This window comes from Perissodus microlepis, chromosome 20 (assembly GCF_051167445.1).
Source record: "Perissodus microlepis isolate ML-2025 ecotype Zambia chromosome 20, ASM5116744v1, whole genome shotgun sequence".
In the NCBI taxonomy this organism is placed as follows: domain Eukaryota; kingdom Metazoa; phylum Chordata; class Actinopteri; order Cichliformes; family Cichlidae; genus Perissodus; species Perissodus microlepis.
Genome location: NC_140480.1, coordinates 32769361 through 32786418, shown reverse-complemented (window position 1 = coordinate 32786418; position 17058 = coordinate 32769361). Strand labels below are relative to the sequence as shown.

The 17058-nt window shown below is 41.9% G+C and overlaps 2 protein-coding genes across 3 annotated transcripts in view; both read right to left on the bottom strand.

Moving 5' to 3' along the window:
- Positions 1 to 514: 514 nt before the first annotated feature.
- pim2 (Pim-2 proto-oncogene, serine/threonine kinase) lies at positions 515 to 6927 on the bottom strand. Its single transcript, XM_084916447.1, has 7 exons — positions 3675 to 6927; positions 3182 to 3282; positions 3023 to 3073; positions 2292 to 2500; positions 2023 to 2192; positions 1732 to 1908; positions 515 to 1604 (listed from the first exon to the last, which is right to left on the bottom strand). The coding sequence occupies exons 1-7, from the start codon at positions 3730 to 3732 to the stop codon at positions 1429 to 1431; spliced, it is 942 nt and encodes a 313-aa protein (XP_084772573.1). The 5' UTR covers positions 3733 to 6927; the 3' UTR covers positions 515 to 1428.
- A 779-nt stretch (positions 6928 to 7706) lies between these two features.
- otud5a (OTU deubiquitinase 5a) overlaps positions 7707 to 17058 on the bottom strand; it is a 37041-nt gene continuing 27689 nt past the window's right edge. For both annotated transcript variants that reach the window (XM_084916446.1, XM_084916444.1), the window contains exons 7-9: positions 16323 to 16527; positions 16112 to 16183; positions 7707 to 9649 (exon numbers count right to left, since the gene is read on the bottom strand). In XM_084916446.1, coding sequence (XP_084772572.1) covers positions 9516 to 9649; positions 16112 to 16183; positions 16323 to 16527 — 411 coding nt within the window. In that variant the 3' untranslated portion in view covers positions 7707 to 9515. The remainder of the gene's footprint in view (positions 9650 to 16111; positions 16184 to 16322; positions 16528 to 17058) is intronic.

Below are 17058 nucleotides of genomic sequence, written 5' to 3'. Positions count from 1 at the left end.
CACTCACAGACACTGATCTCTGCTCTTAGACACAAGACTAAGGTGACATAACCTCACAGTCCTCCTGAGCTAATAGGAGTGTTTAATATAAGCAACGACATTTAACTGCTTAGTTTTGGTGCAGCAGCTTATTACATGAAAAAGCAAATTAAAAGCACTGCTCAGACACAGACTCTGTGCTCACAGCCCAGCGTCGTGCAGCTTGTTTGGAGTCGACATAAGAAGAGCTACGAGGTCCAGCTCTAGGACTGCGGTGTCTTCACAGGTGAGAGCAGGTTCGCTCTGAGTACATGGCCAGAGGGGCCGATGGCGCAATATGGCAGCCTCGCTTCTGTCAGTCTGCCCCAGGGCAGCTGTGGCTACAACTGTAGCCTCCACCAGTGTGTGAATGTGAGAGTGAATGAATAGTGGAATTGTAAAGCGCTTTGAGGGCCCCGAAAAGCGCTTTATAAATGCAATCCATTATTATTATTATTATTATTATTAAATAAAGACAAAAAATAGAACAACATGATGAAATGAATGAATCTTTTATTCAAACGTTGGATCGGTTTTGTTTTGCTTTTGATCCAAACTTTCTATTTAATGTAAATAAACTGAACCACGTGACCCCGATGAGTCACTTTTTCTTCTTTTTTCTTTTCACCATAGAAAAACTGAATACATAAGTATCTACAGAGGCAGCACATCCGCAACAAAAACAGGATGTGGGAGAAAAAAAAAAAAAAATCCCCACCTTAACAATGAAACCACCTTCACATCAGAAAATGAAAAAGTATTTTTTCCATATTAAAAACAGAATTTTCATTTTACTGGTAAATCGAAGCTGAAACTGAGAGTGACTCAGTGACCTGAAGCGTGATTGAAAAAAGTCACAGCTTGCAGGTTTCAGCTTAAAAAAAATAAAAAAAATTAATATAAAGAGGCTGAATTTCTTTTGAAAACAGTGTTAAGATGAAGTGTAGTGAAGCAGTATCACCTCAAAAAACTCAGCTTCATGGTGTAAAGTAACAGCAGGTGTTTGTGTCAAATTTCTTCTGTGGCACATAAAAATAAAATAAAATAAAAATAATAAAATAAATAAAGTCAGTGTTTGTCGTCCTCGGAGTCGATTCAAACGACCCGAAAGATTATCAGAAGAGCTGCAGATCAGCAACTTCCATCACAGCAGCAGCTCCGTTGTGATTACTTATGTGACCTCCGTCCTGTAGGGGGAGCCGGTTGTCCGTCCGAACTTTTAAATTTCAGTCCCGGAACAGCTGGAACAAACCGGGGCCAAAATAAATAATCAATAAATAGGCAAACCAGCTGAGATAAATAACTTCCAGAGGAAGGTGCCGCCAGGTTTAATGTGACAAACAGGAAACTGATCAGGAACGCGCCCAAACAGCGATCCTAAAGTCTTTAACAGTCCAGAGTCCTGACACTTCAAAGGGATTGACAGGGAAGGGAGCCATGCTCCTCACGCAGGCTTTCCCTCTCCTCTTCCTCCTCTTCCTCTTTGTCATTTCCTGCCTTCATCCAGGGGTGCGACAGAATCTCCTCCAGAGTGGGACGATCCTCCGGCTGGAAGGATAGACACCAGCGAATCAGAGACTGGCATCCTGGTGGGAAAAACAAAAGAGAAAGGATGTGAAAAACTGGACCACATATTTAGGAGGGGGTCATGTGACCCTGAACCCCAGTCATTGTGAAGGAGGAAACTCCTGTTGAGAAGAACCTGATGCTCACCTGTTGACACCCGCCTGGTGAAACTGGGGCAGGCTCTGTAAATCTCCATGTCGTGCTCAAAGGGAATGTCGCCGCAGACCATGTCAAAGAGCAGAACCCCCAGAGACCAGACGGTGAGGGGGACGGCCTCGTAGCACTGCGATGCGATCCACTCGGGGGGGCTGTAGACCCGAGTTCCTAAGGACACAGGAAGTGAGACGAGGAGGGTTACAACGTGAAACTTGGAGGCACTGAGAGGGATTTTGTAGGGGGAGGGTGAGAAGAAGCTATGGGTGTAGAGTGACTGGGTACCTTGAAACTCTCTGTACGGCGTGTCCTTAAGCACCGCCCCCGACCCGAAGTCTATGATCTTGATATCCATCGTTCTCGTGTCTACCACTATGTTCTCGTCTTTGATGTCCAGGTGCACGACGCCGCGGGAGTGAATGAATCGAAGCGCTTCGACCACCTGATGGAAAATCCTATCGGGAAGAACAAAGAACCAGGACGTTAGCGAAAATGTCAGTGACCTCAGCAGAACGCAGTAGCATCATTCAAAGGTGGCGGACGGGAGCGCAAACCTGAGTGCGAGGCTTTCAGACAGCGCTCCTCTCTCCGTGATGAAGTCGAACAAATCCTGGCAGTGCGGCGGCCTCTCCATCACCAGCAGGAAGCCCCGCCCCTCCACCTCGAACCAGTCCAGCATGCGGATGACCCCAGGGTGGCCCCCGTCCTCTGACAGCTGCTGCAGCAGAGCAATCTCCATCGGAACGGGATTGACCTCATCTGGCTGAGGGGAGGAAAGAGGAAGATTGATAAATTATAAAGAAATAATCTGTTAAAGTAGATCATGTCCTAATTTTTGTTGTTTTTTTTCATTTCTAGTTTTTAAATGAGTCATAGCGGGAATCATAGTGACTGATACTAATATGCAAATTAACTGACTCTGTTTTCAGGACTTTCTGAGTCACACGTTTGGGTTTTAAAATCAGAAACTCCAGCCTGGTGTTTTTGTGCCCTAAATCCTCGCCTGCAGGTGGCTTCAGGTGGTTTTTGCATTGGTGGGGAAACCCAAATGAATTCGCAATGAATAATAATGACTAAAGAGGTGGTGGTGATAGTGGGGAAATCCTGAGGTGTCATTTACCAAACCGTGACGTTACACATTTCCCAACCACCGCCCACAGCTGCAGTTCACCTGAGCCACCGGCAGAGGGCGGAGCTAAACAATCTGAGCTTTGTTTACAGGCGTCACTCAAAACACCTCGTGCGTTTTGGTACACATTTAGTTTAAAAATAAATTATCACTCACCAGTCTGGTCCACTTTTGAACTCTGTCAACGGCAATTTGCTTAATGGCAACCTGGATGGACAAAAAAGGAGTAAAATATTAAATAAAAATCGAATTCAATAATAATGGAGAAAAGGCGCATCTCTTATAAATGAACAAACACAGGCGGGTATTATTTACCTGTAGTCCATCGGAGAGCCTCTGGCCTGAAAACACGGAGCCGAAACCTCCGCTGCCGAGCAGAGGACCGCAGCGATACTGACTGAGGAAGGGCTCCTTCACTGAGGGCCAAAACACAAGGGTCATATCAGTGCATGGCTTTTATTTATTTTTAGTTTACAACTCTGATATCTGTCTGATATTCCAGTTTCTCAAACTAAAATAACCGAAATAACCGTTTATAATGTCGGACCAATGCACTCCAACAAATCCAGCGGGACTTAATATTTAATATTTTAAAAGAGCCACCTTTAACGGTTTCCCTTTTTAAATTTAAGCGTTTTTTAAACGTTTCACAGCCCCTGAGCGGGCTGTTAAAATCGCTGTTTTTTTACATGCAGTCTGGCTGCAGCGTGCAAAAGCAGCTACTGCGTTTTGGAGGCAAATTAAACCAGTTTACACGTCCTTATTTGACATATTTAATCACACATATAACCTTTCTTGTAGTTCTCACCGTTCTTTCCTCGGACTTCTTCCTCCAAGTCGAACTCCATGGCTCTCTTATCCAGCATTTTATAAAGTGTTCCGTCTAGTTGAAGTTAATAAAAGTCCATTCTCCTGTGGGCGGAATAGCTCTTCAGATTTTAATGATGATTTTCCGTCTTTAACCGATTAAAGCGTTATGCTTTTAAAATCCCAGAAAAGTCAAAGAAAAAGTCCTTTAAAGATATTTACTCCCGGTTAATGCGGTGGAAACGCGTTCACAGAAGAGTCAAAACCCTGTTAACTAACCCGCTCCGTCTCTGTTGACCGCCTTCGCTGCTCTACTACAGTGTTTTGTTCCTTATTTAAAGCGATCTAACGCAGCCCCGCCCACTACACCCTCACTGTCCAATCAGCCGTGTCAATCAGCGGAGCCGTGTGCTCAATGTTTTGAACCGGCTACATTCAAGTCGCGCCTTCATGAATATTCAAATCCCGCGAGAAGAATTCGTAGAATTTGTTTCAACGAACTATCGGAGGAAGCGCGCGCTGATATCTTGACGGGAAAGAGCGGGGCGGTTTCCCCTCAGGGACACGCACGCGCGCACACACCGAAACCAGCGGTTCCTCAAAGAGTCGGCTTTGTTGAGCTTCTGTCAAAGTGACGAAGTTTTGTTACCTGCTGACTGGGGTCGCGCCTCATTATAAATGCGGTATTTTTAAACGGTGAAAGCGATAATTACGAGAAGGTCAAAATAAGACAAGTGAGTGCCAAGAATCCGTCCGAGAGGACCGCAGACTGCCCCTGAACCTAATGAAGCTGCTCAGTGTGAGCTTCTTACCACAGAATCAAGTAATCCCATCATTTACTGACGTCAGATTTTAAAAAAGTTTTAAACTTTCCCCCAGCACGAAGCTAAAACCTTTCTTAGACTTTAAACCATCCTGCGGGGCTTTTTACAAATTAATCTTAGCGTTTACAGGAACATACAAACTGTCACATTTAAATAAAAAACGCTGCCTGCGCCTCTTTTAAAAGCTTAAAACACATTTGCTGCTGATAGTGCTCATGCTCTTATGATTATAATAATAATAATAATAAACTTAATAAGTGCTGTGTGTTTGTCTAAGTGCTGTAAATATAGCTGATTTATTGTTTTAATCCGTTTTCTTTGGACTAAAAGAGAACAACTTTTTTATTGGTTCAATTACCTGTAAAGGGGGGGAAGTAAACACAGAAAGCTTTGAGAAGTTAGTAATTTTAAAGCAGTAGCATGCATGTTTACAACCACCAGTCAAATTTAATAAAAGCTACTGAAAGCTTTGCCTCAAATAAAAAGTTTTGCTGTTCTTCCAGATCTGACCTTTCTTTGAGTACCATCTCATTCTCTGGCTAACTGGTGAAAATGGATCATACTCAGGACTGTAAGAAGGACAAAGCAGATTTTACTCCACTGCTAATGCAGAAAAAGATTTCATCCAAGTCGTGATCTGATGAATTTGTTCACAAACCTCAGTTTCACTAGTAATACTTTGTGGCCCTCATCAGAGGATGAGTACTCAGCACTGTAGTTACATGATGGCCGAGCTCTAACACCAGTCTATGGCAGCTTGCTTCCGCCACTGATTTTATTTTTTGCCATTTATAACTTAAAATTTCGAGTTAATTTCTCAAAATGCTGACTGGCCCCCCCCCAACTTTCTCATGTTTCTGAGGTGCTAAAAAGCAAACAGAAGCAACTGCTCTTAAACATCATTTGGTAATAAAAATACTGATATTCATATTCTTACTTGAACTCATTGTTTCATTTGTAAATCAGAAAGGAACAGAGAGGTCAGAGAGAAAGCTGCATTAGTTAATCACACTAATATAGTGTTGGCTTTTTGTTGGTTTAACTTTGTGTTTGTGAAACAAGGTTAACTGTTGTTTCTCTTTTCTGAACTGACTGCTTCCTGTCATATTTCAGTCCAGAACAAAAGGACCGGGTTTGTGTCAGAAGTTAGTGAGGGTGACCTCTACCTATATGACTTAATACAGCTACAATTGGAAAAACCCAGAACTTCTTCATCAAACCACGTCTTTGTTGATATACAAGTCATGTGTCAAAACTGTAGGCAACATCATCAAGTGTCTTCTTTACAGGGTAAAGAGTAAATTTAGGTCCATCGCAGAATCATTAAACCACAACTTCTCATCTGGATTCAAACTTGTGATATCTTTCCACTCTTTCGGTATATTACCCTGTCTCTCGTTCTGGTGTTTTTATACGTATAATAGAATGACCTCCATCACTTTTGCTACGTTCACACTGCAGGTCTTAATGCTCAAATCCGATTTTTTGATCAAATCGAATTTTTTTTGTCTGCTTCGTCACACTACAAATAAAATGTGACAGCAAACGCGCTCTAGTGTGAACCCTCAAACCGGCCCGCATGCGCAAAAGAAGATGTCAAACACAACGCGCTCTGTTTAGACCCAGACCAAACAGCATTGTGTGACTGATGGCCCTTAATATAAAGACTTGTTTCGGACTTTACGTTTCCCAATTTTGCTTTAAGTTATAAAGTTATTTCGTTATTTACATATGGCCTAATAATGATCCTTATTACTGTTTTAGAGAGGAGCGGTGCTTCAAAGGATAGTTGCAGATTTCTGTCAGAATCTGCAGATTATACAGTACAAAGAAAATGTTTGCATTTCTCCAACGTTGTCTTCCCAACAGTTTCACTGGATGGCCAGGAAGTGTTCGCAATGTCTTCTCGGGCGCTTCTCCGGTGCTGATAATTGGCGTCCATCTTGTGTCGGTGACGTAAAAGACGGATTTAATGCGACATGACGGTTCAAACAGCAGTCGCTTTCTAAAACATCGGATATGTATCGGATTCAGTACCACATACGAAAGTATGGAAGCCCGTTTCCGCCACTAAATAAAAACAAAAAAGCTAGTATCCATAACTCGAAATTTCGAGAAATATAACTCAAAATTTCGAGTTACTTTTCTCAAAATTTCGAGTTAGCTCTGCCAATCAAAAATATACGTGAATGAGGTCGCTTTCTTGTTACCCGGAAGCATATGGCGCAGAGGAACGCGCACTCAAAAACGGATCCCAACAAATTGGCGCTTTCGCGAGTACGTTTGCTGATAGTAACACCATGTGATTCAGCTAATAACACAGGGATTTCATCATTTGTGAAGCCAGGCTGAAAACACTCAGCAATCTGTGCATTCACGACTGGATGTAATACCGGTAGCTTAGCTGTAGCCATTGTAGCTGAGGGCTACAGCTTCCGGGTAACAAGGAAATGACGTCATTCACGTAGATTACTGATTGGCAGCGCTAACTCGAAATTTCGAGTTACTTTTCTCAAAATTTCGAGTTAGCTCTGCCAATCAAAAATATACGTGAATGAGGTCGCTTTCTTGTTACCCGGAAGCATATGGCGCAGAGGAACGCGCACTCAAAAACGGATCCCAACAAATTGGCGCTTTCGCGAGTACGTTTGCTGATAGTAACACCATGTGATTCAGCTAATAACACAGGGATTTCATCATTTGTGAAGCCAGGCTGAAAACACTCAGCAATCTGTGCATTCACGACTGGATGTAATACCGGTAGCTTAGCTGTAGCCATTGTAGCTGAGGGCTACAGCTTCCGGGTAACAAGGAAATGACGTCATTCACGTAGATTACTGATTGGCAGCGCTAACTCGAAATTTCGAGTTACTTTTCTCAAAATTTCGAGTTAATAAATCGAAATTTCGAGTTAATATGTCGAAATTTCGAGAAAGTAACTCGAAATTTCGAGAAAATAACTCGGAATTTCGAGAAAATATGTTATGGATCCTTTTTTTTTTAGTGGCGGAAACGGGCTTCCATACGAAAGTGACCCAGATCGGATTTGAAAATATCGGATTTGTGCCGTTTACACTGTCATACCATGATCGGATATGGGTCGCATAGGGTCAAAAAAGTCGGATTTGATGCGCTTTCGCCTGCAGTGTGAACGTAGCCTTTGACTACACTTTAGTGAAAAGGAGAAGGAAAAGAAAAAAGAAACCACATTTTTTCAGAAACATTTTCCTCTTTTTATTCCAAGAAAAAAAGTTTTTTCATCCCAAACGAGAAAATAAAATAAAACAAACTTATATTATTAATAATAACAACAGTAATCAATCATTAAGAGGATAAGTATGACAATTCTCTCTATTTTTCTCTGTTTTTTTTTTGTTTTTTTTTTACGCTTTTCTCTATGATGATATTGGTCGTGGTCAATTAAACATGCAGCTAAATAAGTCCGATGATGATGATGAAGGTAGAGGAGGAAGAGGAGAAAGACAAAAAGAGGAATGGGTTGTGGGGGGATGTTACAGGCCGTGAAGCTGGGGGCGCTTTTTCTGTTTTAGAAAGTAAATGTGTCGACATAAAATGGCCGCCAGTAGCGGTGGAGGGTTGGTTTGGCTTTTTACAGCCAAGCTAAGCTTAGCTAGCATTAAAACATAATAAGACTTTTTTGTGTGATAGCTTGCTCGCTAAAGACTTTGGGTAACTTAGCCTAAACACAATGATTATGGGACTAGCAATCTTCACGCAAAACAACTGCCAGAAGGAAAAATTACTACTTTGCTACTGATTGCTAAGCTAACAGCGACTCCGTTTATTAGCAGCGCTGCTAATGACCTAGCCTTAAAACAGAGTAAGACTTCAAGTGATAGCCTGCTCACGGACGAGCATGCTAACTTAACCTTAACATTGTTAAATATTTCCAATCCTGATTAGCATGATCAAGTTTTAAAATGCAGTCATTCCCTGACGCAGAATGGCTACCAGCATGAGTAACAAAAGGGCCAAAGAAACAATTCTAACTAGCATAACGTGTGCTACGATAAGTGGGGAGGAAAAAAAGCTAACAAACACACCTTCTTTAATTAAGCTAACTGTAAATGTAGCTTGTTAGTGGTGTAAGACTTCAGGTAATTGCGTTAGCCTCCAGAACCCTGACGCACAAACAACCAACTGGCCGCCATTTTTCCCCCCACTTCTGATTAGCGTTCTTCATTCAAACCAATGATGATGTTAGCTGCAGAGCTAACGGCCTGATTTCAAAAAGTAGAAATGTACCGATTGCAAAATTCTGGGCCAATGTTTACAAGTACAATTTGTCCTACAGCTGATACTGATACCAATGTTTGTTTATTTAAGTTTTTTATTAATTATTTTATTTTATTTATGCAAAGGAACCTTCATTGTATAAAAACAACAAAAAACTCACTGAATCAAAACTTAAAGTCTTTCAGCTCTTTATATCACTACTTTTTATACATTTAGCCCGGACGAAACTGAAGTGAAACAAATGCGCAAACATCTGCCGCCGCCGTCGCTGAACGCCGTCAAACGGCAGTCAGTAAGGTCGGCAGCAGGCGATGCAGATCTCCCGCCAATATTTCAGTACATCCCTAAACACGAGGATTAAAATTCAAAGCTGCCCAGAACGATGTTTAAATGTCAAAAAGTACAAATTACAGCTGACGCCGAGTCAGCGTTAAGACCGAGCTTCGTCCGAGTGGTAACCAGGAAACGAAAAGACAGGAAAAAAAAAAGAGGCAAGGAAGAGGAAGTGAGATGGGAAGCAGGGAAGAGAGTCGACGGAGTGGAAACAGAGAGATATGAGCCGATGAGGAACCAAAAAAAAAAAAAAAAAGTGCATCATTGTTGGATGTTTTATTTTTTCCCTGGTGGAGCTCCTTCAGTGGGTCAGAGGTGAGGTGGGGGAGGGGCAGGAGAGTAATGGTGGGGGTTGGATGCTGGGGTTGAAGGGTCATTGTTGTTGTGTGTGCGCGTTTTTTTTTGTTTTGTGCGTATCGGGCCAGTTATCAGCTGCTGTCGGGTGACGGCTCTCTCTCTCGATGCATGGCGGCGCTCTGGTGCTTGATTTTGTCCAGGTACTCCTGCTGAGAGACCGCCAGCACCGACGCCAGGATCTCGTCGTCCTCCCAGTCTGTCAGGCCTGAAACACAAACACACAAAACATATGAGAACTTTTAATACACGAACCTGCTCTGCTCACGTCCACCTCTGCAGTTCAGATCAAACTCTCACACTCTGAAACAAGCCTTACTTTATTAAAAAAAAGACTCAGTTTCATTTGCTAGCTTCAGGAAGCCAGCTGAGGGGCAGTACTTTTTTGTTTGTGACAGTACTCAGAGCAGTCTGAAGCACTTTGGGGTTCTTTTAGCGCGCAAGGTTTAATTTATGACGGTGACAGTTAATATGAACACCCCAGATATTATCTGCAACATGATCTGCTCGTTAAGTCTGACGTCATTTGCCTTTTTCATGTGCAGATGCTCCTTCAGGTCCCAATGCAAACAAAGACAGAGGGAATGTTGAGAGTTAAAGACAGTCCAAATTATTTCCAGCAAAATTAACAGCGTGGCTGTTCTCCCAGGTGTTATAATAAGCTTTCATGTTTAGCCATACACGATGTTAGACTTGGTATGGGGTCAAAATGTTCTCAGTAAAAGTTGAAATGCTCATCGTGTCATTTGGTGACATGGCAGGAGGAACGCGATGAAAACTGACCAAACGTCTCTGCAGTGTGAGCCCATGGGCTGTCCTCTACATCAGCGGTCCCCAAACCCCGGGCCACAGACCGGTACCAGTCCATGCGTTGTTTGGTACCGGGCCGCGAGAGTTGTGGCTCGGGTGTGAAATTTATGGTTTTCAGTGTTTTTGTCATTAACTCTGTTTCCCTGGGTCTTTTCCCGTGTTGTAGTTGTGTGTCTTATTTTGAAAGACATTTTAGACGTTACCATAGCAACCAGAGAGCATTAAGGGGCAGAGAGGAGGATGTTACTCTCAATGTTGTTGGCGCATTTCAGGAGGACGCTGCTAATAATAAACACACTTACACAGTGAATTCGCGTTTATTATATATTTACAGAATACCACCGTTTTTGTCTTGGTCGTATCATTTTATTTTGTTGTATTTATCCGTGACACCTTAATGGCCGGTCCGTGGCGCAAAAGAGGTTGGGGACTGCTGCTCTACATCATAAGTTTGAAAAATCATATCTTAAACACCTGCTGAGCGTGAACAGTGTTAATAAAAAGGCAGAGACATTGACAACGACACCTGAATAGGTTTCGGGTGCTCGGGTCTGTTCAAGTCTCAAAACCAAAGGGACAAAGCAAGGCACCGTGTCAAAAAAGACAAGAGGCTCTTTCAAAAATAAAAAATTAAAAAGCAGATGAGGTCACGGTCAAAGAAGCTCGGGTCGTCATAAGTTTGTCAAAATTGAATTAAAGCTCAATTAACAAACAGCTGAATTAATTAACGCCTAAAGTGACAGACCTGTGGCTGCTGAGCCACAGGATTTTTCATTTCCCCACAGAGGAAATGAAAAATCCCCTCAGGTTTGGTGTGAAAGTGTCAGAAAGGAGGAGGTGATGCAGAGCAACAAACAGTGACATTAACAAAAATGCCTAAAATAATGAAGCACGATTACCTGAATGGTATCGGTTACTTTAAAGGATAAGCTGGGCACTGAGCGCTGGCCACAGATGTGAAGTCCTGCAGTGTTTTTTATGAGGAAATCAGTTTGAAGACTACATATGGACACTAAAAACAACTTAATGCTATTTACCTAAATGACTGAGCTCAACACAGTGAAAGTGTCATTTGCCCTCATTTAAAGTTGTGTTAGTCTCACAGTGTGTCTGTAGCTTCTGGTCAGATGGAGACAAAGATTGTCCAGTCAGAGTTTCTGCTTTATTTTTGGGGGAGTGGGGCTCAGTCTCTGTCTATCCACCTTTTGGTGTTAAGCTAATTATCACGTGTCAGGAAGCTTTTGATGCACAAAAGCTGAATAGTTCCCAATTAATCAAGCCGGGGTCTGGCTGTCTATCAGCTGTGAACGGTGAACGTATTGCAGTCTATTGTGAAAATTCAGGGAGAGTGATTGAATCCTGTTAGTTGTTAAACAGATTTACAGGAAATGATTATGATGCTTATACTTTGAGTAGTTTGATGCTGGTAGAAACAAACTACTCCTGCAGAGAGGGTTTCAACTTTGTCTTTTTCTTTTCTGATAATCAGAGCAAACATAATGAGGTTTTAAATATCTCCCTGAGTTTGCAGGCCGGGAACAACAGCCAACAACAATAACGAGAGTCAGCAAGTCCCGAGAGGTGATGGAAAAGCGAATACGACCGACTATGATCGGGACGTCTCGCGCCTGCAGAACGACCATCTGGTCCATCTCTGCTGGACAAATCCAGGCATGTGTTGCTTGTACTTTGCGGCGATTTGAGTGCTGCTGTTACAGAGCACTTTGTTATTTCTATCTTTGCAGCAGACTTCTTTTGCTGCGGTTGCATTAATCTGGCATTTGCTATAAACACAAACAAATATCTTTCAAATGATAATGCACACCGCTATCCATCTAGCTCCACCTGGATGTCTCAAAACTTACTTTAAAAAACAAACAAGTTCTGAACCACTGAAAAAGAAGCACCTAAAGCTGTGAACGTGTCAGGAAACCTGGAGGGGGTGACACAGAAGCACAGCAGAGGGCAGTGAGATTTTAGACAAAAACAAAGATTTACTTTATTTTTATGACTAATCGCTTGGGAATTTTATCTGACCAATTAAAGATGAGCATGTGGCAGTAAACACGTGGTCAGTGAAACCTGCTGTTGATCGGAGCTGAAGTCTCAAATGAACACAAGACACCAAAATTTGTTCATGTAATTTCACCAATTTACATGCAGCAGTTTTATTTCAGCGCAGTGAGTCCGAACTTTCTCTCCTCTGCTCTTGGTTACACTCTCAAGGAGAAACTGATCAAACGATGACAATGACTCTCAAGTGTTGATTAACTAATTTTGGAAGTGGTCCCTCGCTGCCTGGCCATCTAGTTTAAACTCATTAACATGTGTTAGGAAGCTTTTGATAAACAGAACATGCTAATAAGCATATTTAAAGCTGAACTACTCAGGGAAATACTTGCATTAATTTATCTCCCCTGCTCTCAGTTACATTGTTCATCATGTAAAGCTGAGGAGAAAATGGTCAAACAAAGACACCACTCAAGTTTCTGTCAGTTGAGCTGCTTCTGGGGGGGTCATGGTCTGCCCATCTTTAGTTTAAACTCATTAACACATGTTTGGAAGCTTGTGATGAACTTACAAATAAGCTAATGATCAACTCTAGTAAAAGACGAATAGGTCGAGTTTAATCAAGTTTAATCATTTCCCCATTAATAGCTGCTCTGCTCTCAGGTGGAGTTTGTTTTATCCAAGAACCAGAGATAAAACCACTCAAGTTTCTGCCACTTTGACTGCTTCTGGAAGGAAATTGTAAAATATGAACTTTTCTTCCTCTTTGGCTTTTGACAGCACTTATTGGCACCAGTTGAAGCTAACTGATTACATTACCATAAGTTCAATACAAGGTGAGAGGGTGACTTTCTCTGAGATTTGTTTTTGAAAAGACATCGTTCATTGAACGATCTGCCTGAGGACTCTGTCTCACATGTGTGTCTGAGCCTTACAGGAGGTGGATAACTCTGTGACCCCCCTCTCAGCCACAGCCACCAGGTCTGACAACTCTTCTGCCCGAAACTCATGCATCTTTTAGAATTAGGGGCGAGGCCACTTTAGGTGCAAAGTAGATGCTCCTTCCTAAATGCTAAAGTTTGCTTTCAATTGAAATAACTGAACTGTCACCATATTTGTGTTGCTGGTGTCTTTGAGAGCATTTTTAATGAAACTAACTGATAAAAAAATCTCATCTGCGGTGTGGTTAACTGTGCTAACATAACATCAAAGACATCTGTGCTTCAGATTAGGCGAATGGAGTTTTATTATGTTATTAGTCAGTTACATAACACTAATTAGCAGGAATCTATGTCCTTTAATTGCAGCTTGCAAGTTCGCTGATAACACTTCACCCTCTCATCTAAATGTTTCACTCATGGCTCCAAAAACCATCATGACACTAACCAAAGTGCTTCAAATAAGTAATAACAGTGTCTGCATACATGTTGACACAAACATGCTTTTGGGAACTATCGGGACCCGACTAAAAGAAACAGGAACCAGTGGCCCGTACATATATGACAGGAGATGAGGTTAATGTGTTGCACTTGTAGTAGTGTGTAGTGTGCACCATGAATGCAGTATGTTCCACTTTACAAAGGCTCAGTGACTAACATCTGAAATCGCCGCTCACCAACAGCTGAACTGTGTGTTAGGTAGATGGAGTGAATGACTCAGCAAAGCGGTCCTGATATTACTTTACGGTCTTCTTGTTTTAAACTGCTTGCGTACAGATTTCGCAGCGCTGAGTGGACGGCACTTCACCGTGATGACAGAAACGTGTCGTTGTCTTTTTAGTTTAACTAACAGTCAAAGCAGGATCAGGGGAGACTCAGATACTCCATGACACAGTTATTATAACAATACCTCACTCATGATACGATATTATTGCAATTTTTAACATTTTGCAACATTTGCAATTTCCCACCCTTTTTCAAACAACGCCCTCAAAGTTCAGTTTTGTTCATATCTGTTTTATCCCAATTAAGCTATTATTATACTGTAAAATAAGACTGAAGCATAACCAAAGCCGTCATTAAAAACTTGCCATAAATGATACGATCTGTAACTGAATGGGGTCAAATTACATGCAGTGTGTTTCTGCATGTAATTGCCAATTTGATATGAGACACACAGAGAGACATCCTGAGTTAAATATCATCTTGTACTTTGATAAACACGCCAGAATTCAGCTTTGTGCATTAAACGTGATAACACTGTTACACAGACAGCAACAACAACAAAACTGTGTGTTTTTTCATAGCAACAACAGCATGTATGTCCTCAGATAACCTCACACACACACACACACACACACACACACACACACACACACACACACACACACACACACACACACACACACACACACACACACACACACACAAGGCTCAGCTGCTTCCTGTTGAGGACTGACTGTAAACAAAGTGACTGTCAGCTACACGAGTGTATCGTTATAGCCGTCTTTCTGAGGACCAGGAGGAAATTTACACCTTGGAGGGACATCTCTGCAAAACTAGGACCACACCATTTGTAATGTGCCCCCGACTGGTGTCTACAATCTGCATTCTGAAGCCTCGACATTGATGGGTTTTTTTAACCAGAAGTGACCATATTTAGACTGGAGGGTGGAACTTAGCACGCTAATGCTACTAAGCTAACTGGGTGTCAGCATTTGACCCAGATTTGTTCTACACATGTGCAAAAAAAATGCACATGCTTCCTTTGAATGGAAGCTATGGTTAAGAGTAAATGGTAAATGGACGGCTACTTGAGTAGCACTTTTCTACTCTACCACAAAGCATCATTCACCCAGTCATACACACATTCATACAAGCACTTTTCTATGCCTCATAAATGAGGAAGCGGATTTATTTAAACACACATTACGATGCATGCATCAAGGTATCTTGCTCAAAGACACTTGACATGTAGAGTGGAGGATCTGAGGAATGAACCCCTGACTTTCTTATTAGTGGATGACCTGCTTTAAATCCTGAGTCACAGATACATACACATGACTGTCAGGCACAGGGAACTGTAGCCAGTGGCTATCTGAACTGGACGTGTTTTTTTTTTTTTTTTTTTACTGTGTTTGTACTTTTGGAGCTGTTTTAAATTAAGTTATCAAACAAATATTATGACTTACTGTAAGGAGGTCCGTGCTGATGGCTGACAACTTCATGACTACAGTAGCTGATAAATTAGTATTCCACCCTACAATCCAAATCCAACTTATGGCTCCAAAACACCAGCATGCTAATGTTAAGTCTTCAAAATGCAGATCAGTGGGTGATGTCACGGTGGCCATGTCCATCTTTATCAGACAGCTTTCTAAAGTAATATTATTTGTCAGATAATTTCCTTAAATATGCTTCATGAGGTGCCAACAGCACAAACGCATTAAAAAATTTTTAAGGTCATTAACTTCAGTTAGTGGATGTGAAGCCTAGCAGACAGCTAGCAAATCACAACCAGCGTTGACCCAAACCTTCGAGCCTTAACAAAATGATTGTGGGAGGAAGTTCTGTATAAAAATTATTGTTGCCATGGAGAAAGAAATTATACATAGAAGCCAAAACTTTGTTTTGTATGAGGTTGTAAACATGTTTATTTCTTCTGTAAAGTTAGACATATTAATATGGAAGTCTATGGGGACTGTTTGAACTTCCTCAAGTGGCCATTAGAGGAACTGCAGTTTTTGCAGTCTGATTGGGCCATTCAGAAATGACAAACAGTTTTACATGTGTGAACGTGGTGTCTGAACCTCTCTGTGGAATGGACAGGGCCGTGTGACAGACTCACGTCACAGGGACACACAGAATAAATAAGGTCCTCAAAGGTGTGAATGAGTGTGTGTGACGCTTACCAAACGCTGTAGGTGACATCTCCTGCATGATGGCTCTGTACTCCAAATGGTGACGACTCTGATTACTGGGACCTGCACAGGCCGAGATACATACAGGTACGTCAGGAAAAAACATTAGCTCACACTGTGTGGACAAAATTAAGTCCTCATAAAGCAGATTGGTACATTTTAGTGTGCAGACTTAGAGCCAAGGTACATGTGTGTGTTTTACCTGGGGCGCAGGGGGAGGGGGGTTTGCTCAGGATGAGGGCAGCTCCTGCAGGGGAAGGGGGCTTGTTGTTGGTTGATGGGGGAGTTGTGAGGTCAGAGTGGGAGGGGTCTGAGTCACGTTGCCGTGGTGACCGAGCGCTCCAGTCGTCTAGCCCGCTGGAAGCTGCCGCTGTTGCCGAGCTGCAGGTGGCACTGGCCTTACGAGGCTGAAAAAAGAGAAAAGGTTTTAGTTTTTGTTACACCAGCAAAGTTTCATCCACTTAAACTCAATTTAAGACATTTTTTTCATTATTTTTCATGCCTTTATTTGACAGGACGGTTTAAAGCAGACAGAACTGATGCTTTTTAAGTCACTGGGTCAGTAGGTCCAACTATAAATGGCTATTTCTTCTGTTTTACAGGCCCACAAATAACCAGCTGATTTACTGTATATCCTGCTAATCTATCAGAATATAGCATATTAATTTATTATTGTGGCTCCTCTTTAAACTTCCCCTGAATGCTGCAGATATCTCTGCTAGAAACAGGGAAGAAGGTTTGTGTCAGCCTGCAGTTTACAAGAAATCTTCCAGATTTAAATATCTAGCAGTTTTTCTGCATACTGCTTGCATCTTTCATTTTACATCTTCTTAATTCAGTCGTTGCTGTATATAACAAATCAGTGCTGAGCAGTTTCTTCATATTTTAACTCTGAACATTGGTGTTTTTGTTTTTTTTAAGGACCTTCATTGGTATTC

Coding starts and splice junctions, on each gene's coding strand:
- pim2 (XM_084916447.1), bottom strand. CDS start 3,732: ATGCTGGATAAGAGAGCCATGGAGTTCGACTTGGAGGAAGAAGTCCGA. Junction 3,283..3,674: donor AGAAGTCCGAGGAAAGAACG/GTGAGAACTACA, acceptor TTTGGCCCTCAG/TGAAGGAGCCCTTCCTCAGT. Junction 2,193..2,291: donor TCTGAAAGCCTCGCACTCAG/GTTTGCGCTCCC, acceptor TCTTCCCGATAG/GATTTTCCATCAGGTGGTCG.